General features: G+C 43.8%; 1 protein-coding gene across 1 annotated transcript; it reads left to right on the forward strand.

The window, feature by feature from the left end:
- The first annotated feature begins 245 nt into the window (after positions 1–245).
- tubgcp5 (tubulin gamma complex component 5) lies at positions 246–21,509 on the forward strand. Its single transcript, XM_083888561.1, has 23 exons — positions 246–555; positions 1,399–1,452; positions 2,288–2,396; positions 2,552–2,648; positions 4,947–5,026; positions 5,128–5,263; positions 5,347–5,464; positions 5,549–5,638; positions 6,722–6,815; positions 6,905–7,163; positions 8,244–8,446; positions 8,534–8,649; positions 9,937–10,199; positions 11,297–11,498; positions 11,597–11,785; positions 13,411–13,593; positions 13,692–13,776; positions 14,668–14,788; positions 16,039–16,190; positions 16,290–16,415; positions 16,498–16,586; positions 16,683–16,783; positions 21,349–21,509. Exons 1-23 carry the CDS (start codon positions 422–424, stop codon positions 21,393–21,395), a joined length of 3,048 nt encoding a protein of 1,015 aa, XP_083744687.1. The 5' UTR covers positions 246–421; the 3' UTR covers positions 21,396–21,509.
- The last annotated feature ends 1,010 nt before the right edge of the window (positions 21,510–22,519 follow it).

Genomic DNA, 22,519 nt, shown 5'->3' on the forward strand with positions numbered 1-22,519 from the left:
AACAGCAACATTTCATTAAATAAATAAGTGTATTTATGTGATAATATAATTTATTTGACACAATAGATCCTCAGATAAGACGTGTTTAGAGCTCACACTCCTGACCAGCAGGGGGCGGTAGAGCATGACGTGAGTCCGCGTTTGACAAACGTGAGCGTCTGTGCTGCTGCGCATGCGCAGTTAGTTTGTTGTGACACTGTTTGGCGGTTTAGTCTCATACGAATGGATGAATGTGTGTGTGTGTGTGTGTGTGAAGAAAAAAGACGTCTCTGTCTTTGTAAATGTCCTCCGCGCTAACCCGTTAGCTCGTGTTAGCCCGTGTTAGCCTGTGTTAGCCCGTGTTAGCCTGTGTTAGCCCGCGTTAGCTCGCGTAAGCCCGTGACTCTCGTTAGCCTCTGGTGCTAACAGCAGGCTAACGAACATGGCGCACTGGAGCACCTTCGAGAAGGAGACAGAGCGAGAGACAAAGAGACTTGTCTCATGTCTCACTGGGGTTCAGGACGAGGACGAGCAGAACTTTGAGATGGCGATGAAATTCACCTGCTCCAACTTCCGGTGAGACACAGAGACATAAAGACACGCAGAGACATAAAGACACACAAACATAGAGACACACACAGAGACACAAAGACACACACAGAGACACATAGACACACACAGAGACACATAAAGACACACAGAGACATAAAGACACACAAACATAGAGACACACACAGAGACACAAAGACACACACAGAGACACATAGACACACACAGGGACATAAAGACACACAAACATAGAGACACACACAGAGACACAAAGACACACACAGAGACACATAGACACACACAGGGACATAAAGACACACAGAGACATAAAGACACACACAGACACATTGACACACACAGGGACATAAAGACACACAAACATAGAGACACACACAGAGACATAAAGACACACACAGAGACACATAGACACACACAGGGACATAAAGACACACACAGAGACACATAGACACACACAGAGACATAAAGACACACACAGAGACACATAGACACACACAGAGACATAAAGACACACACAGAGACACATAGACACACACAGGGACATAAAGACACACAGAGACATAAAGACACACACAGAGACATAAAGACACACACAGACACATAGACACACACAGAGACATAAAGACACACAAAGACATAAAGACACACACAGACACATAGACACACACAGGGACATAAAGACACACACAAAGACATAAAGACACACATAAAGACACACACAGAGACATAAAGACACACACAGACACATAGACACACACAGAGACATAAAGACACACATAAAAACACACACAGAGACACACACAGAGACATAAAGACACACACAGTGTCAGTAAAGTGTCCTCGTGTCCACAGGTTTCATCGCTACCTGGATGTGGACAGTCATAAAGTACAACGCAGCATCAGAGGGTGAGAGTGTGTACACACACACACACACACACATGCACACAGACATACATGTCACACACACACTCACACAGACATACATGTCACACACACACTCACACAGACATACATGTCACACACACTCTCACACACACATGCACACAGACATACACGTCACTCACACACACACACATGTCACACACACACACACTCACACACACGTACACACACATGCACACACACATGCACACAGACATACACGTCACTCACACACACACACATGTCACACACACACACACACTCACACACACGTACACACACATGCACACACACACACATACACACACACACACACACACACACACACACACGTCACACACACTCACACACACATACACACATACACACACATGCACACAGACATACAAGTCACACACACACATCCACACACATACACACACATCCTGACACATGCACACAGACATACATGTCACACACACACACTCACTCACACATACACACACATGCACACAGACATACATGTCTCACACACTCACACACACATACACACACATGGACACAGACATACATGTCACACACATGCACACATACGCACACTCTCACACACACACACACTCACTCACACACTCACACTCTCACACACACTCACTCATGTATGTATGTTCTATCAGGATCTATGAGACGCTGATGGTTCACTCTCTCTCACACACACACACACACACACACACACACACACACACACACACACACACACACACACACACACACACACACACACACACACACACACACACACACACACACACACACACACACTCACTCGTGTGTGTATTATCAGGATCTATGAGAAGCTGATGGTTCACTCTGACCTGAGTAAAGCAGAGAGCTGGATGAGGCTGACTGAAGACTTCCTCAACTCACCCTTACCAAACACTGAGGGAACTCAGGTATGATGGACACACACACACACACACACACACACACACACACACACACACACACACACACACACACACACACACACACACACACACACACACACACAGACAGAGGGGCTGATGGGACATGAAGTCCTTCTCATTGGTTTGTGTTTGTCTTTCAGACCAGTGTTCACTTCAGTTTGATGTCTCTGCTGCTGCTGCTGTCAGACTCTCCTTCAAACTACTGCTTCACTGAGACACACAGGGTGAAGGACACTGGTGAGGACAAGAGGACAAGAGAGGACACACTGACAGAGACAAGAGAGGACACACTGACAGGGACAAGAGAGGACACACTGACAGAGACAAGAGAGGACACACTGACAGAGACAAGAGAGGACACACTGACAGAAACAAGAGAGGACATACTGAGAGGGACAAGAGAGGACACACTGACAGAGACAAGAGAGGACACACTGACAGAAACAAGAGAGGACACACTGAGAGGGACAAGAGAGGACACACTGAGAGGACACACTGACAGAGACAAGAGAGGACACAGAGACAGAGACAAGAGAGGACAAAAGAGGACACACTGACAGAGACAAGAGAGGACACACTGAGAGGGATACAAGAGAGGACAAAAGAGGACACACTGACAGAGACAAGAGAGGACACACTGAGAGGGATACAAGAGAGGACACACTGACAGAGACAAGAGAGGACAAGAGAGGACACACTGACAGAGACAAGAGAGGACACACTGACAGAGACAAGAGAGGACAAGAGAGGACACACTGACAGAGACAAGAGAGGACACACTGACAGAGACAAGAGAGGACACACTGACAGAGACAAGAGAGGACATACTGAGAGGGACAAGAGAGGACACACTGAGAGGGACAAGAGAGGACAAGAGAGGACACACTGACAGAGACAAGAGAGGACACACTGACAGAGACAAGAGAGGACACACTGACAGAGACAAGAGAGGACATACTGAGAGGGACAAGAGAGGACACACTGAGAGGGACAAGAGAGGACACACTGAGAGGACACACTGACAGAGACAAGAGAGGACACAGAGACAAGAGAGGACAAGAGAGGACACACTGACAGAGACAAGACAGGACAAGAGAGGACACACTGACAGAGACAAGAGAGGACACACTGACAGAGACAGACGTGTGGTCTAAGGAGTCATCTAAGTCACATGATCACCTCTTTATCTTCACTGTTAGACAGACGTTTGTAAACCACTCACTCTCCCACACCAAAGTCCATAGAGAAAACCAGTGATTTTAGCTCACAGGGACACAGGGGCTGCTGGTCCTCTGCTGCCTCGTGTGGTCACTTTGTGTCACTGAGTTAAGTCTAAAGTAAATATTTTAAAAGCTGAATTCACTAAAATCAGTCATTGTAAGTTAGTGATGGAGGCAGCAGTGGATCAACAACTCCTGTGAACTCCTGTGTGCTGTGATGTTAAAATCACTGGTTTACTCTATGGACTTTGGTGTGGGAGAGTGAGTGACTTTGGTGTGGGAGAGTGAGTGACTTTGGTGTGGGAGAGTGAGTGACTTTGGTGTGAGTGACTTTGGTGTGTGAGAGTGAGTGACTTTGGTGTGTGAGAGTGAGTGACTTTGGTGTGTGAGAGTGAGTGACTTTGGTGTGTGAGAGTGAGTGACTTTGGTGTGTGAGAGTGAGTGACTTTGGTGTGTGAGAGTGAGTGACTTTGGTGTGGCAGAGTGAGTGACTTTGGTGTGTGAGAGTGAGTGACACTGGTGTGGGAGAGTGGGTGACTTTGGTGTGGGAGAGTGAGTGTGACTTTGGTGTGGGAGAGTGAGTGACTTTGGTGTGGCAGAGTGAGTGACTTTGGTGTGGCAGAGTGAGTGACTTTGGTGTGGCAGAGTGAGTGACTTTGGTGTGGGAGAGTGAGTGACTGGTGTGGCAGAGTGAGTGACTTTGGTGTGGCAGAGTGAGTGACTTTGGTGTGGGAGAGTGAGTGACTGGTGTGGCAGAGTGAGTGACTTTGGAGTGGCAGAGTGAGTGACTTTGGTGTGACTTTGGTGTGGGAGAGTGAGTGACAGTGAGTGAGTGACTTTGGTGTGGCAGAGTGAGTGAGTGACTTTGGTGTGGCAGAGTGAGTGAGTGACTTTGGTACGGGAGAGTGAGTGACTTTGGTGTGGGAGAGTGAGTGACTTTGGTGTGAGAGAGTGAGTGACTTTGTTGTGAGAGAGTGAGTGACTTTGGTGTGGGAGAGTGAGTGACTTTGGTGTGGGAGAGTGAGTGACTTTGGTGTGAGAGAGTGAGTGACTTTGGTGTGAGAGAGTGACTTTGGTGTGAGAGAGTGACTTTGGTGTGAGAGAGTGAGTGACTTTGGTGTGGGAGAGTGAGTGACTTTGGTGTGGGAGAGTGAGTGACTTTGGTGTGGGAGAGTGACTTTGGTGTGGGAGAGTGAGTGGTTTACAGACTTCAGTTTCTGTTGTTAAAGTCAGTCTCACAGGTTTTCTCTTTGAGTTTAAATCATTTCTAAAGGACTTCATGTTCATGTGGATCATGTTCTTTTTGTCCCTGCAGAAGTAGAGGACTCCTTTGACTGGGCTAAATATCTGAGGGAAGGCGAGGACGTGGACGTTGGTCCATATCCAGACACACCTGTGAGTCCATCAGCACCAAACATCATCAACAACAACAACAACAACAACAACAACAACAACACATGAGCGTGAGTTTCTGTTTAAAATGCTGCTGCTCACAGGAGTGGTCTGAGGAGGAGAGCGAGGACGATGACGCCCAGCGGCCAATCAGCAGAGAGGATTCTGGGATCCAGTTGGACAGAACGCCGCAGGACGACCAGGACAACGGCAGCAAAGCGGCTCCAGTCACGTGGACAGGTGAGTGTTGTCGTGATAACGGTCTGCATTAGCGTGTTGTGTTGTGTTTTTGATGCTAACTGCAGTGTGTGTCGTGTCCACAGTGGGTGAACCCGACGCTCGCTCCTGGCTGGAGCAGAACGTGGTGACGCCGTACTGGGTCAACCACGCTCCACGCTTCCCCCACAGCCTCCACCTGCACTCCAACCTCCTCAACGTGTGGTGAGCGCTGTGGTGGTTCTGACGCAGAGGTCAGAGGTCAGTGGGTCAGTGGGTCATTCATGATGTTCTGCTCTCTGTCCTCAGGGATCAACACTTATATAACACTGATGCTCTGTATCTGCCCGAGGAAAAGGCCTTTGTCACCGAGACCCAAGTGATACGAGAGACACTGTGGTGAGGCATGGTACTGCTGCTGTGACCTTTGACCTTTCCCTTTCCCTTTTTTACAGTGTGTTTACAGTGTATTTTAGAGTGTAAGTTACAGTGTATTTACAATGTATTTACAATGCATTTTAGAGTATAAGTTACAGTACATTTAACAGTGTAATTTAGAGTGTATTTTAGAGTTTATTTACAGTGTAATTTACAGTGTAATTTAGGGTGTTTTTACAGTGATTTAGAGTGTATTTTGCAGTGTATTTTACAGTGTAATTTAGAGTGTTTTTTTGTGTAATTTAGAGTGTATTTTACAGTGTAATTACAGTGTATATACAATGCATTTTACAGTGTATTTACAATGCATTTTACAGTGTATTTACAATGCATTTTACAGTGTATTTACAGTGCATTTTAGAGGATATTTACAGTGTATTTATAATGCATTTTAGTCTCTATTTTACAGTGTATTTACAGTGTATGTACAATGCACTTTACAGTGTATTCACATTGTATTTACATTGTTATTTACAGAGTATTTACATTGTAATTTATGGTGTATTTACAGTGCATTTACAATGCATTTTAGACTGTATTTTACAGTGTAATTTACAGCATATATACAATGCATTTTACAGTGTATTCACAGTGTATTTTAGAGTGTATTTACATTGTAATTTACAGCATATTTAAAATGCATTTTACAGTGTATTTACATTGTAATTTACAGCGTATTTACATTGTAATTTACGGTGTATTTACAATGCATTTTACAGTGTATTCACTGTGTACTTACAGTGTACCAGAGAGACAATCCTGTATGCAGCTTTAAATCCACATATATCTCCTATATCAGGATATAAACTCAACACATACACAGATCATTTAACTTTAAATGATAACAAATGCCACATTATTTATTCAAATGTAATATTGTGACCGTTTATAAATGACTTTTGTGATGAAGCTGTGATGATACAGATGATGATACTGATGATGATACAGATGCTGATACTGGAGACACTGTGGTGAGACATGGTGCTGCTGCTGTGACCTTTGACCTTTGTGTTGCACAGTTAATGTGTGAGTGTGATCTTGCAGGCTTCTGTCTGGTGTGAAGAAACACTTCATATTCCAGCACCACGACGGGAAAGTGTGTGTGAGGAACAACGTGGTGGTCACTCACCTCACCAGTGTAAGTTCAACTGGAGACGGCACTGTGAGCGCCCCCTGCTGCTGACCAAACATGGAGTTACATGTTCTCTCTGTCCTTCCTTGTTTCAGAACTGTCTTCGCTCAGTGCTGGAACACATCGCCGTGTACGGTCAGGCGGTCTTCATGCTGCAGAGGTTCATCGACGAGGTGACGGGTCACAGCTCTGAGCCCGGCCCGCCAAGCTCCGCCTCCTCCTACGCCTCCAAGAAAGGTTCTGATCCGCCCTTCAGGACGTACCAGGCCTTTGTGTGGGCGCTCAACAAGTACTTCACCAGCTTCAAGGAGGAGCTGACCACCATCGAGAGGGAGCTCATACGCAACGGCAAGTGTCTTTTACGGTTTAATTTAGGGTGTTTTTACAGTGTGATTTAGATTTAGAGTGTATTTTACAGTGTTTTTACAGTGTATTTTACAGTGTTTTTACAGTGTGATTTAGAGTGTTTTTACAGTGCTCTTACAGTGTAATTTAGAGTGCATTTTACAGTGTAATTTAGAGTGTATTTTAGAGTGTATTTTGCAGTGTCATTTACAGTGTAATTTACAGTGTAATTTAGGGTGTTTTTACAGTGATTTAGAGTGTATTTTGCAGTGTATTTTACAGTGTAATTTAGTGTTTTATAGTGTAATTTAGAGTGTATTTTACAGTGTAATTTAGTGTATTTTGCAGTGTATTTTAGTTTATTTACAGTGTAATTTAGAGTTTATTTACAGTATATTTAAAGTGTATTTGAGTGTATTTACAGTATATTTTACAGTGTAATTTGGAGTGTATTTTAGAGTGTTTTATAGTGTAATTTAGAGTGTATTTTACAGTGTAATTTAGAGTTTATTTTGCAGTGTATTTTAGAGTTAATTTACAGTGTAATTTAGAGTTTATTTATAGTATATTTACAATGTAATTTAGAGTGTATTTACAGTATATTTTACAGTGTATTTACTGTATATTTTAGAGCATATTTACAGTGTAATTTAGAGTGTATTTTACGGTGTATTTACTGTATATTTTAGAGCGTAATTTACAGTGTATTTATAGTGTATGTGCAGTGTAATTTACAGTGTACTTACAGTGTATTTATAGTGTAATTTACAGTGTATTTACAGGTTGATTTACAGTGTATCTTGGAGTGTAATTTACAGTGTATTTACAATTTATTTTAGAGTGTATTAAGAGTGTATTTAAAGTGTATTTACAATTTATTTTACAGTGTATTTTACAGTGTACTTACAGTGTATATGCATTGTATTTTACAGTGTACCAGAGAAACAGACCTTTAAATCCACATCATTTATCTCCCAGACTCAACACATACACACAGATTATTTAACTTTAGATTATTACAAATGACACAAATGCCTCCTCCTCCTTCCTCCTTCTTCCTCCTCCTCCTGCTCCTCCTCCTCCTCACAGATGACACAGTGACTCTGTGTGCAGTCCTGGACAGACTCAGTCCTCACCTGTCTCAGATGAAGGTCCTCCACAGAGTGTTTGTCAGTGGTGTAGCTGAAGTTCCTCCTCAGACTCCTAACGTGCTGCGAGCGTCACATCTGCTCAACACTCTGTACAAAGCCATCATCGAGTACGACAGCGTCGGAGAAGCATCGGAGCAAACGGTGAGTGTGTGTTTTTACGCTCGGTCGCGTATGATCCAGGTTTTCCCGTGGGAACGTCGTCAATGTCGTCATCTCTCTCTCTGCTAGGTGGCGCTGTTGTTTTCTCTCTGGACAGAGACGGTCAGACCGTACCTGGAGATCGTGGATGAGTGGATCGTTCACGGACACCTGTTTGACCCTGCGAAAGAGTTCATCATCCAGAGGTATGGAGGGGAATTAAAGGCTGTGAGCGCCCCCTGCTGCTCCCTGCTCTTAACCACTATCTAGGGTACGATATCTTCTGAACATGTTCACATCTTTATCTCATTGTTAGACAGACTGGAAACCACTCACTCTTCCACACCAAAGCCCATAAAGAAAACCAGTGATTTTCGCTCACAGGGACACAGGGAGCTGCTGGTCCTCTGCTGCCTCGTGTGGTCACTTTGTGTCACTGAGGTCAATTAAAACAAAGGTTTTTAAAAGCCGAATTGACAAAATAAGACATTGCGGATCAACAACAACTCCTGTGAACTCCTGTGTGCTGTGATATTAAAATCACTGGTTTACTCTTGGACTTTGGTGTGGGAGAGTGAGTGGTTTACAAACTTCAGTTTCCTGTTGGAAAAGTCTGTCTAACAGTGAGATAAAGATGTGAACGTGTTCTAAAGACGTCATAGACTTAAACAGACGCAGATTTTATTCACTGAGTCTTTTATTAATTTGCTTAAATCTGTTTTTCTTCACTCAAAAACACCCACACCAAAGTCACTCACTCTGCCACACCAAAGTCACTCACTCTGCCACACCAAAGTCACTCACTCTGCCACACCAAAGTCACTCACTCTGCCACACCAAAGTCACTCACTCTCACACACCAAAGTCACTCACTCTCTCACACCAAAGTCACTCACTCTCTCACACCAAAGTCACTCACTCTCACACACCAAAGTCACTCACTCTCCCACACCAAAGTCACTCACTCTCCCACACCAAAGTCACTCACTCTCCCGCACCAAAGTTACTCACTCTCCCACACCAAAGTAACTCACTCTCCCGCACCAAAGTCACTCACTCTCCCGCACCAAAGTCACTCACTCTCCCACACCAAAGTCACTCACTCTCCCACACCAAAGTCACTCACTCTCCCACACCAAAGTCACTCACTCTCTCACACCAAAGTCACTCACTCTCTCACACCAAAGTCACTCACTCTCTCACACCAAAGTCACTCACTCTGCCACATATTGAATTTAGACTTAACTCAGTGACACAAAGTGACCACAAGAGGCAGCAGAGGACCAGCAGCTCCTGTGTCCCTGTGAGCTAAAATCACTGATTTTCTCTATGGACTTTGGTGTGGGAGAGTGAGTGGTTTACAAACTTCAGTTTAACAGTGAAATAAAGACGTGATCATTTTCTTAAAGACGTCGTCGACTTAAACTGACACAGATTTGATTTCTAATCCCACTTCAAAAGTCATGAACGATGTTTGTGTTGTTGTTGCTCAGGAACAAAGACGTCCCAGTGAACCACAGAGACTTCTGGTACGCCACCTACACTCTGTACAGCGTGTCCGAGACCAACGAGGAGAAGCTGAACGACTCGGCCAGCGGCAGCTCTGGAGGAGATCCGGGCTCAGGCAGCAGACAGCTCACCATGGTGTCCTTCCTCAAACCTGTGCTCAAGCAGATCATCATGGCGGGTAAATCCATGCAGCTGCTGAAGAACCTGGACTGTAAGGAGGCGGAGCCTTCACACAGATCCTCCACAGGTCAGTGTTTGTGTCATGTGTTTTCATATGTGTGTGTTTACAGATGCAGAGAGAAAGAGTGTGTATTTACAGTCTATTTATAATTTATTTTACTGTGTAATTGAAGTGTATTTCCAAAGTATTTTACAGTGTATTTACAAATTACAGTCTAATTTACAATGTATTTACAGTGTAATTTACAGTGTATTTACAATTTACAGTGTTATTTACAGTGTATTTACAATTTACAGTGTAATCTACAATATGTTAGTGTACTTACAGTGTAATTTACAATGTATTCACAGTGTAATTTACAATGTATTCACAGTGTAATTTACAATGTATTCACAGTGTAATTTACAATGTATTTACAGTGTATTTAGCATGCAGTTTACAGTGTATTTACAATTTACAGTGTAATTTACAATGTATTTTACAGTGTATTTACAATTAACTGTGTAATTTATAGTGTATTTTACGGTGAATTTACAGTATCATTTACAGTGTATTTATAGTCGATTTTGCATTGTATTTTACGATGTATTTACAGTATAATTTACAGTGTATTTTATAGTGTATTTACAGTCTATTTTAGTGTATTTACAGTGTAATTTACAATGTATTTTACAGTGTATTTACAATTTACAGTGTAATTTTTAGTGTATTTTTTACGGTGTATTTACAGTATCATTTACAGTGTATTTATAGTCTATTTTACAGTGTATTTATAGTCGATTTTGCATTGTATTTTACGGTGTATTTACAGTGTATTTTATAGTGTATTTACAGTCTATTTTAGTGTATTTACAGTGTAATTTACAATGTATTTAGAATGCATTTTACAGTGTATTTAGAATGCATTTTAAAGTGTATTTACAATTTACAGTGTGATTTACAATGTATTTTACGGTGTATTTACAGTATAATTTACAGTGTATTTATAGTCTATTTTACAGTGTATTCACAGTGTGTGTTTCCAGACGCAGAGAGAAAGAGTGTGTTTACAGTGTTTATTTACAGTGTGTGTTTTCATGTGTGTGTGTTTCCAGACGCAGAGAGAAAGAGTGTGTTTACAGTGTTTATTTACAGTGTGTGTTTTCATGTGTGTGTGTTTCCAGACGCAGAGAGAAAGAGTGTGTACACACTGTTCTTAGAGTCGGTGCAGTCTCGTCTCTGTAGCCATGGCGACCGCTCTCCCACACACACACTGAGTGAACACCAGGCCACCAGGAGGAGTCTGGTGAAGATGCACTCCATCATGGCTCGACACCTGGAGGACCACGACGTCCACGACCCTCTGTTGGCCATCAACTTTGCCAGGTGAGGAGCAGCTAATCTAATCCAGATTAATTTAGTTTGTTTGGCTTTAATCCACTGTCAACTCACCCTTAGTGTGTGTGTGTGTGTGTGTGTGTCAGACTGTACCTGGAGCAGAGTGACTTCCTGCAGTGTTTCTCTGGTGGAGATGTTCTGGTGGATCGTTCCTCTCAGTCGGTCACATGTCAGACGTTTGAACTGACTCTGCGCTCGTGTCTCTATCCTCACATTCAGAGGAGATACGTGGAGTGTTGTGGGAACCTGATGACCACACTCAAGAAGGACTACAAGTGAGACCTAAAGGAGTTTTTACATTAAAATAAGAAGGACTACAAGTGAGACCTAGGGGAGTTTTTACATTAAAATAAGAAGGACTACAAGTGAGACCTAGGGGAGTTTTTACATTAAAATAAGAAGGACTACAAGTGAGACCTAAAGGAGTTTTTAGATTAAAATAAGAAGGACTACAAGTGAGAACACAAGGGGTTTTAGATTAAAATAAGAAGGACTACAAGTGAGAACACCAGGGTTTTTAGATTAAAATAAGGACTTCAATTATCATTATCACAACAATGAGGAGAGAAAGCTCTCCAGTGCGTGTTTGTAACGTTGTAACATCCCTGTGTCTCCGTGTGTGTCTTCATGTGTCTCCATGCGTCCTTCATGTGTCTCCATGTGTCTCCATGCATCCTTCATGTGTCTCCATGCATCCTCCATGTGTATCCATGCATCTCCATGCATCCTTCATGTGTATCCATGCATCTCCATGCATCCTTCATGTGTCTCCGTGTGTGACTCCATGCATCCTTCATGTGTCTCCATGCGTCCTTCATGTGTCTCCATGCATCCTCCATGTATCTCCATGCATCCTTCATGTATCTCCATGTGTCTCCATGCATCCTTCATGTGTCTCCATGCATCCTTCATGTGTCTCCATGCATCCTCCATGTATCTCCATGCATCCTTCATGTATCTCCATGTGTCTCCATGCGTCCTTCATGTGTCTCCATGCATCCTTCATGTGTCTCCATGCGTCCTTCATGTGTCTCCATGCATCCTTCATGTGTCTCCATGCATCCTTCATGTGTCTCCATGCGTCCTTCATGTGTCTCCATGCGTCCTTCATGTGTCTCCATGCGTCCTTCATGTGTCTCCATGCATCCTTCATGTGTCTCCATGCGTCCTTCATGTGTCTCCATGCCTCCTCCATGTATCTCCATGCATCCTTCATGTATCTCCATGTGTCTCCATGCATCCTCCATGCGTCTCCATGCATCCTTCATGTATCTCCATGTGTCTCCATGCATCCTTCATGTGTCTCCGTGTGTGACCCCATGCATCCTTCATGTGTCTCCATGCGTCCTTCATGCGTCTCCATGCATCCTTCATGTGTCTCCATGCGTCCTCCGTGTGTCTCCATGCGTCCTTCATGTGACTCCATGCATCCTTCATGTGTCTCCATGCGTCCTCCGTGTGTCTCCATGCGTCCTTCATTTGTCTCCATGCATCCTTCATGCGTCTCCATGCATCCTTCATGCGTCTCCGTGTGTCTCCATGCGTCCTCCATGTGTGCCTCCATGCGTCTCATGCATCCTTCATGTGTCTCCATACGTCTCCATGCATCCTTCATGTGTCTCCATGCATCCTCAATGCGTCTCCATGCATCCTTCATGTGTCTCCATGTGTCCCTTTGTGTCTGGGTCTCCATACATCCTTCATGTGTCTCCATGCGTCCTCCATGTGTCCCTGTGTGTCTATGTGTCTCCATGCATCCTCCATGCATCCTTCATGTGTCTCCATGCATCCTCCATGTGTCCCTGTGTGTCTATGTGTCTCCATGTGTCCTCCCTGCGTCCCCCTGTGTCCCCGTCTGTCCCCCCTGTGTGTCCCCCTCTGTCCCCCTCTGCGTCCTCAGGATCCTGGAGTTCCTTCAGTCCATGAGGAACTACTTCCTGCTGGAGGCCGGAGACACCATGTACGACTTCTACACGTCCATCTTTGACAAAGTTCAGGAGAAGGAGAGCTGGCAGCAGCTGTCCTTCCTCAACGTCCAGCTGCAGGAGGCAGTGAGACAGCGCCACCCAGAGGACAGCGGCAGGTACTGCGCGGATTGTTGACGTCGTTGACGGCGGGTGTTTCCTCTCTCTTTTCTTTGATGAGAATCGTCTTTTCCTGGATGATTGTGTGTGTGAGCAGGTTGTCGGTGTGTCTGGAGAACATGGACGCCTCCAGGAAAAAACATCCTGTCAATAATCTGGAGGTTCTGACGCTCAGCTACAAGGTGATTTAAGCTAATCTAATCTAATCCAAGGTGATTTATTTTCACATGAAATTATAAGACAGTTAGACAGTTATGTGATAAAGCATCAGTAATGATTATAAAAATATATAAATAAATATATATATGTATAGATTTTTATTTTATTTTATATATAAATAATATAATAAATAATCAAGTTTGGATGAAAAGGTGAAAAAACAACGACACAAAAACACTTTTTCCTTTATTGTTTTAATGAGTACACGTTAATATTGTGTTCAGTTCGACTGAAAAATCAAGGTTTTAAAACAATATATTTGACATTCTATTTCACAACAGCAACTTTTTAACAACACATTTCATCTGTGTTTTATTTTGTTTTATGGCTTTATTTTAACGCTTCTCATTTAAGGTGAACATTTCATGCTCTGTGTCATTAAAACTTTTTAAGTTTTAACATAATTCAAAATGTCACATTTTATTATTTTCATAGTTACAAACAACATGGAACATTTCTATTTATTAAGCAGAATTACTTTTTAATTTAAATGAAACTTTTTAGATGAGTATATATGTATATGTATGTATATATATATATATGTGTGTGTATATGTATATACGCATGTGTGTATATGTATATACGCATATGTGTGTATATGTATATACGCATATGTGTGTATATGTATATACGCATATGTGTGTATATGTATATACGCATATGTGTGTATATGTATATATGCATATGTGTATGTATATGTTTATATATATGTGTATGTACTGTATATGTATGTATATATATATGAGTATATATGTATATGTATATATACACATATATATACATATATATGTGTATATACAACTATGGTTCCCTGTGTGACGTGTTGTTGTTGTTGTTGTTGTTGTTGTATTCAGGTTCCCTGGCCCGTAGACATCGTCATCAGCAGCGAGTGTCAGAAAATCTACAACCAAGTGTTTCTGCTGCTGCTGCAGATCAAATGGGCCAAATACAGTTTAGACACCATTAGATTCAGTGGTGAGTTTTTATCTGTTATATCTTTGTACACAGACTATTGAGACAGTATAATAACACACAGAGAGAAAAACATGAGGTTTTTATAATGTCATCTTAAAGTGATCGTCACTGTGCTGTGAGCGCCCCCTGCTGCTGAAGAAGTTTAAGTCTACGATATCTTTAGAACATGTTCCACGTCTTTATCTCACTGTCTGTTAGACAGACTTTTCCAACAGGAAACTGTAGTTTATAAACCACTCACTCTCCCACACCAAAGTCACTCACTCTCCCACACCAAAGTCACTCACTCTCCCACACCAAATTCACTCACTCTCTCACACCAGTCACTCACTCTCCCACACCAAAGTCACTCATTCTCTCACACCAAAGTCACTCACTCTCCCACACCAAAGTCACTCACTCTCCCACACCAGTCACTCACTCCAACACACCAAAGTCACTCACTCTCCCACACCAAAGTCACTCACTCTCCCACACCAAAGTCGCTCACTCTCCCACACCAAAGTCGCTCACTCTCCCACACCAAAGTCACTCACTCTCCCACACCAAAGTCGCTCACTCTCCCACACCAAAGTCACTCACTCTCCCACACCAGTCACTCACTCCAACACCAGTCACTCACTCCAACACACCAAAGTCACTCACTCTCCCACACCAAAGCCGCTCACTCTCCCACACCAAAGTCGCTCACTCTCCCGCACCAAAGTCGCTCACTCTCCCGCACCAAAGTCACTCACTCTCCCGCACCAAAGTCACTCACTCTGCCACACCAAAGTCACTCACTCTGCCCACCAAAGTCACTCACTCTCCCACACCAAAGTCACTCTCCCACACCAAAGTCACTCACTCTCCCACACCAAAGTCACACTCACTCTCCCACACCAAAGTCACTCACTCTGCCACACCAAAGTCCATAGAGTAAACCAGTGATTTTAACATCACAGAGACACAGGAGTTCACAGGAGTTGTTGATCCACTGCTGCCTCCATCACTAACTTACAATGACTGATTTTAGTGAATTCGGCTTTTAAAATATTTAATTTCAACATACATCAGTGACACAAAGTGACCACACGAGGCAGCAGAGGACCAGCAGCTCCTGTGTCCCTGTGAGCTAAAATCACTGGTTTTCTCTATGGGCTTTGGTGTCGGGCAGAGTGAGTGGTTTCACAGTGAAGATGAAGACGCTCCCCAGCAGCAGGGGGCGCTCAGTGCACGTTAAAGACTAAACAAATGCTTGTCTCTTGCAGATCTCACGTCGGCCACGGTGAAACTAGAGGGCGCTGTGTGTGAGGACGTGAAGCTGAGAGAGTCGCTGAATCAGCAGATTCACCGCATGTGTTTGCTCAGAGTCAAACTCATGCACTTTGTCAACAGTCTGCACAACTACATCATGACCAGGGTGAGGAGGAGGAGCAGGAGGCGGAGTCTCTGAGGAGGAGGAGGAGCCTCTGAAGAGGAGGACGTCCTCTTTCTAATCCCAATCTCTTTGCTCTGTCAGATCCTGCACAGCACAGGTCTGGAGTTCCAGCACCAGGTCCAGGAGGCCAAAGACCTGGACCAGCTGATCAAGATCCACTACAGATATCTGGCCACCATCCACGACCGCTGTCTGCTGAGAGAGAAGGTAAACCTGCGCGCGCTCCGTTCACACACGGGCTGAACAGCAGGGGGCGCTCACACGTCACCGTGGATGCTTTTGTTTTCAGGTGAGCTTTGTGAAGGAGGCCATCATGAAGGTTCTGAACCTGGTTCTGATTTTCTCCGACCGCTGGCAGGCCGGGTTTGGAGCCTGGAGGTGAGCAGATTATTCAGATTATTTTAACCTGTAATCCAGTGACTGTCACAATTTATTATTAATTTATTATTATTATTATTATTTTAACAACAACAGGATCGAGTCCATAGATAAAATGGAGTCTGACTTCAAGAACTGTCACATGTTCCTGGTCACCATTCTGAATAAAGCTGTGTGTCGAGGATCCTTCCCTCACTGTGAGTACCGTCATTCACTCAGGTTAACTCAGGTTAACCCGGGTTAACTCAGGTTAACCCAGATTAACTCAGGTTAGAAAACTCAGGTGAACTCAGGTTAGACAACTCAGGTTAAATCAGGTTAACCCAGGTTAGACAACTCAGGTTAACCCAGGTTAGAAAACTCAGGTGAACAGGTTAACCTAGGTTAACTCAAGTTAACCCAGGTTAAATCAGGTTAACCCAGGTTTACCCAGGTTAAATCAGGTTAGACAACTCAGGTTAACTAGGGTTAGACAACTCAGGTTAACTCAGGTTAGACAACTCGGGTTAACTCAGGTTAGACAGATCAGATTAACTCAGGTTAGAAAACTTAGGTTAACTCGAGTTAGATAACTCAGGTTAACTCTTGTTAGTTAACTCAGGTTATCTCAGGTTAGAAAACTCAAGGTTAACTCAGGTTAGAAAACTCAGGTTAACTCAGGTTAGATAACTTGTTAATTAACTCAGGTTATCTCAGGTTAACTCAGGTTAGAAAACTCAGGTTAACTCGGGTTAGATAACTCGGGTTAACTCAGGTTAAACGAGGTAGACAACTCAGGTTAGTTAGCTTAGGTTAACTCGGGTTAGTTAATTTGGGTTCACTCAGGTCCGTTCCCTAGGGTTAACTCAGGGTCGGCAGCTGTAACTGTCAATCACACCGTCGGTCAAAGGTCAAAGGTGAAGGTTTCATGTCGTTGTCATCTCGGGCAGATAAAAGGGTGCTGTTGGCGGATCAGACGTCTGAGGTCAAAGGTCGTGGGCAGAGTAAAAACATTGTGTTGGTCGATAAGAGGTCAAAGGTCAAAGGCTTCATGAGGTCGTCGGTGGAAGATTAAAAACATCGAGTTGGTGAATCAGACGTCTGAGGTCAAAGGTCAAAGGCTTCATGAGGTCGTCGGTGGCAGATTAAAAACATGGTGCTGGTCGATCTGAGGTCAAAGGTCAAAGGCTTCATGTCATTGTCGTGGGCAGAGTAAAAACATGGTGTTGGTAGATCAGACTTCTGAGGTCAAAGGTCAAAGGCTTCATGAGGTCGTCGGTGGCAGATAAAAAACATCGTGTTGGTCGATCAGACGTCTGAGGTCAAAGGTCGTGGGCAGAGTAAAAACATTGTGTTCGTTGATCAGAGGTCAAAGGTCAAAGGCTTCATGAGGTCGTCTGTGGCAGAGTAAAAACATTGTGTTGGTCGATCAGTCGTCTGAGGCCAAAGGTCAAAGGCTTCATGAGGTCGTCTGTGGCAGATTAAAAACATTGTGTTCGTTGACCAGAGGTCAAAGGTCAAAGGCTTCATGAGGTCGTCTGTGGCAGAGTAAAAACATCATGTTCGTCGATCAGTCGTCCGAGGTTCTTCTGCACGTTTAAAGCCTGACTCTTGATGTTGACGATGGCCTCGTGACGAGACACCATGTGACCCACGTAAGCCCGGATCAGCCCAGGGATCATCTCTGAGTCGCTACAGCCGCGGTTAAAGTCCAGCTCCATCTCGCAGAGAACGTCCTCGCGTTCTTTACTGACGAGGAAACAGCGAGGAGATCCGTCAGGACCGGGTCTGACGGAGACCTCCGTCTTCTCCACCCTGAACCTCCTGTAGTGACCCAGGAGATGCTCCAGGTCGTCCATGAACAGGTCGATGCCGTAGCTCAGCGTCTTGGTGCAGTACGTCGCTCCGGGGCGGAGCCTCTGGCTGTGCAGGCGAGCGTCGTGGACCAGCATCAGGAGGCGGAACCAGGCCGCGTTCGTCCAGCTCTTGAGGGTCCGAGAGCTCATGATCCCGTCGTGGCTCAGAGTGTTCCACAGCACCACCAGATCCTCGCTCAGCTGCAGCTCAAACGGCTGCAGCTCGTATCGCAGGAAGTAGTCGTCGTTGACCCGTCGGCGGTGACGCTTCACGTACGCCGTCATGGTGCGGTAGACGCCCGGATACGCCGCCCCCGCCGCCGCCGCCGCCTCCTCCTCGCCAAACGTACGGTAGAAGCTGCTGCTGCGGTTGGCGACGGCGTCCAGGATCAGGGAGATCACCAGAGCGTTGAGTCCCACGGCGTTGGGGATCCGAGCCACGGAGCCCAGAGCCGGTCTCAGCTCGGCGGCGAAGCCGGGGACGTCCAGGCTCAGCCGGTCGGAGTAACCCTGCAGCCGAGCCGTGGAGTTTAATCCAGAATATTCCAGCAGAGACTCGTCCACGCCCACGTCAGCGAGGAGACACGAGTGGTTCAGAGACGTCTGGAACCAGTCCAGAGAAATCCTGTTCACCTCAGTCAGGTTGAGAGACTCTGTCAGGTTCATGTTTTCACTGCCACGCAAACAACCAGAGACCTGGTCTCTTATAGACCAGAGGACCAGACCAGGAACCAACCAGCAACCAACCAGCAACCACCCAGCAACCACCCAGGAACCAACCAGAGCTGAGCTCCAGCAGGCGTTTTGTTGACTGAGCAGAGTCCAGAGGTTTAGATCAAACATGAAGCTCAACAACATCACTGTCAAACTTTAACTTCATCCTTTTTCTACTTTTGACTCTGATTTTTAAAAACACTTTAAACTGACTTTGGTGTGGGGGAGTGAGTGACTTTGGTGTGGGGGAGTGAGTGACTTTGGTGTGAGAGAGTGAGTGACTTTGGTGTGAGAGAGTGAGTGACTTTGGTGTGGCAGAGTGAGTGACTTTGGTGTGGCAGAGTGAGTGACTTTGGTGGGAGAGAGTGAGTGACTTTGGTGTGGGAGAGTGAGTGACTTTGGTGAGGGAGAGTGAGTGACTTTGGTGAGGGAGAGTGAGTGACTTTGGTGTGAGAGAGTGAGTGACTTTGGTGTGGGAGAGTGAGTGACTTTGGTGTGAGAGAGTGAGTGACTTTGGTGCGGGAGAGTGAGTGACTTTGGTGTGGGAGAGTGAGTGACTTTGGTGTGAGAGAGTGAGTGACTGGTGTGGGAGAGTGAGTGACTTTGGTGTGAGAGAGTGAGTGACTTTGGTGTGGGAGAGTGAGTGACTTTGGTGTGAGAGAGTGAGTGACTTTGGTGCGGGAGAGTGAGTGACTTTGGTGTGGGAGAGTGAGTGACTTTGGTGTGAGAGAGTGAGTGACTGGTGTGGGAGAGTGAGTGACTTTGGTGCGGGAGAGTGAGTGACTTTGGTGTGAGAGAGTGAGTGACTTTGGTGCGGGAGAGTGAGTGACTTTGGTGTGGGAGAGTGAGTGACTTTGGTGTGGGAGAGTGAGTGACTTTGGTGAGGGAGAGTGAGTGACTTTGGTGTGAGAGAGTGAGTGACTTTGGTGTGGGAGAGTGAGTGACTTTGGTGTGAGAGAGTGAGTGACTTTGGTGCGGGAGAGTGAGTGACTTTGGTGTGGGAGAGTGAGTGACTTTGGTGTGAGAGAGTGAGTGACTGGTGTGGGAGAGTGAGTGACTTTGGTGCGGGAGAGTGAGTGACTTTGGTGTGAGAGAGTGAGTGACTTTGGTGCGGGAGAGTGAGTGACTTTGGTGTGGGAGAGTGAGTGACTTTGGTGTGGGAGAGTGAGTGACTTTGGTGAGGGAGAGTGAGTGACTTTGGTGTGAGAGAGTGAGTGACTTTGGTGTGGGAGAGTGAGTGACTTTGGTGTGAGAGAGTGAGTGACTTTGGTGCGGGAGAGTGAGTGACTTTGGTGTGGGAGAGTGAGTGACTTTGGTGTGAGAGAGTGAGTGACTGGTGTGGGAGAGTGAGTGACTTTGGTGCGGGAGAGTGAGTGACTTTGGTGCGGGAGAGTGAGTGACTTTGGTGCGGGAGAGTGAGTGACTTTGGTGTGAGAGAGTGAGTGACTTTGGTGTGGGAGAGTGAGTGACTTTGGTGAGGGAGAGTGAGTGACTTTGGTGCAAGAGAGTGAGTGACTTTGGTACGAGAGAGTGAGTGACTTTGGTGTGGGAGAGTGAGTGACTTTGGTGCGGGAGAGTGAGTGACTTTGGTGTGAGAGAGTGAGTGACTTTGGTGTGGGAGAGTGAGTGACTTTGGTGAGGGAGAGTGAGTGACTTTGGTACGAGAGAGTGAGTGACTTTGGTGTGGGAGAGTGAGTGGTTTACAAACTTGTAATGAAATGATTCACTTTGGCTCAAGTCACTTGTTTGTTTGTGTCGTCTGTGGTGACTCCGCCCACACAGAGGAGGAGCTATGTTAATAGAACAAGCACAGTCCTGCTCTGTCGCCCTCTGTGTCTGTCAGTGGTACTGCAAATATTTTTATTTTTTTTAATTTTTTTTTTTAAATCGATTTCCGAAGTTTATGAATCGATTCAGAATCATGGATGATTAAAATCGCGATTCCTATGTGAATCGCGATTTGTTTTCCCCCACCCCTTAGTGGATATCGTAGATTTAAGTCTTTAGCTAAGAGGATAAAATCATTTCTTCTGACCCTAAATATCATATTCAAAAATGATTTGTCAGATTATGACGACATGAAGTCGACATTTTTACCCAGATTAAAAAAAAGGGGAATAATTTCAGTCGCATTGTGATGATTTAATCTGGATTATATGTCATTTATCTCCAGGTTTTAAATGATAAACACGTTTTTGTTTTATTTCTTCCAGTGGAGTCGCTGGCTCTGTCTCTGATGGCCGGGTTTGAACAGTGCTGAGGCTGACGCCGTGATGATGTCATCGTGATGATGTCATCGTCGTGATGATGATGTCATCGTCGTGGTGATGACGTCATCACCTGCTCTGATTCCAAAATGTAAAGTTTGTGTTTGTAAATAACGGCTGTGACTCGTCACTGTGTCAATAAAGTTAATTCACGTGAACATTTTCTGACTTTTGAGGCATTTTTGAGTTTTGAAATGCTTTTATAAATTATTTAATTACATAATGATTATGTTATAAATTTAAATATTAACCTCAAATGAATCAATAAAGTGACTTTATTCTGGTTGTTTTGATTTAGTTCTTGAACAAAAAAGATTTTTTAATCTCAATGAGGTTTAAATAAAAGTTAAATAATAATAAATATATGTTGACTACGTCCATTAAATGGAATTTTTTTTTTACCTATTTTTTATTTGTGATTTAGTTTGGCTCACTTTAATAAAATGTAAAAAAAATCACAATTGAAACTGATTTTATGATTTAATCCTAAAACATTTGACACAAATGATCAGATGTCAAATAAATCTGACGTTAATCTCTTAATAGAAGGAGGATTTATTTAGATTTAATTCAACATAAATAAAATATATTTGACACATGAAAACACGTTAAACATGTACGGAAGAGGATTAGTGCCACAAGTTAAAAATCTAAATAAAATGGCATCAATTCTGAGATTAAAGTTTAATCTCACAACTGTTTCATTCTTTCTTCTTCTTTTTTTATTTTTTTTACTTTATTTAAAAAAACTTCTTTACAAGTGGCACTAACACTATTCTGTAAATTTGTGTTTAAAATGAATATAAATGAACAAACATGAATATAAATGAATATATGGAGGACTAAACCTGACATAAGTATAAATACAGAAATGTAGAGATAAATGTAAAGCATTTATTCATTTATGCATTTATTTATTTTATTTATACTTCTTTTATTTATATATTTATTCATGCATTTATTTATACATTTATTTATTTATTCTTGTATGTATTTATTTTTTTAATTATATATTTATTAATGCGTTATTTATTTTAGCATTTGTTCCTTTATTTATTTATGAATGCATAATTAATTATTCTTTTATTTGTATATTTATGAATGCATTTATTTATTT

Source organism: Microchirus variegatus, assembly GCF_963457635.1.
Source record: "Microchirus variegatus genome assembly, chromosome: 4".
NCBI lineage: Eukaryota > Metazoa > Chordata > Actinopteri > Pleuronectiformes > Soleidae > Microchirus > Microchirus variegatus.

What these genes read in the sequence shown, in the direction of transcription:
- tubgcp5 (XM_083888561.1), top strand. Translation starts at nt 422, where the DNA reads ATGGCGCACTGGAGCACCTTCGAGAAGGAGACAGAGCGAGAGACAAAG. An exon ending in CAAACACTGAGGGAACTCAG is followed by an intron (nt 2,397 to 2,551) that starts GTATGATGGACA and finishes TTTGTCTTTCAG; the next exon opens with ACCAGTGTTCACTTCAGTTT. An exon ending in ACAACTACATCATGACCAGG is followed by an intron (nt 16,191 to 16,289) that starts GTGAGGAGGAGG and finishes TTGCTCTGTCAG; the next exon opens with ATCCTGCACAGCACAGGTCT.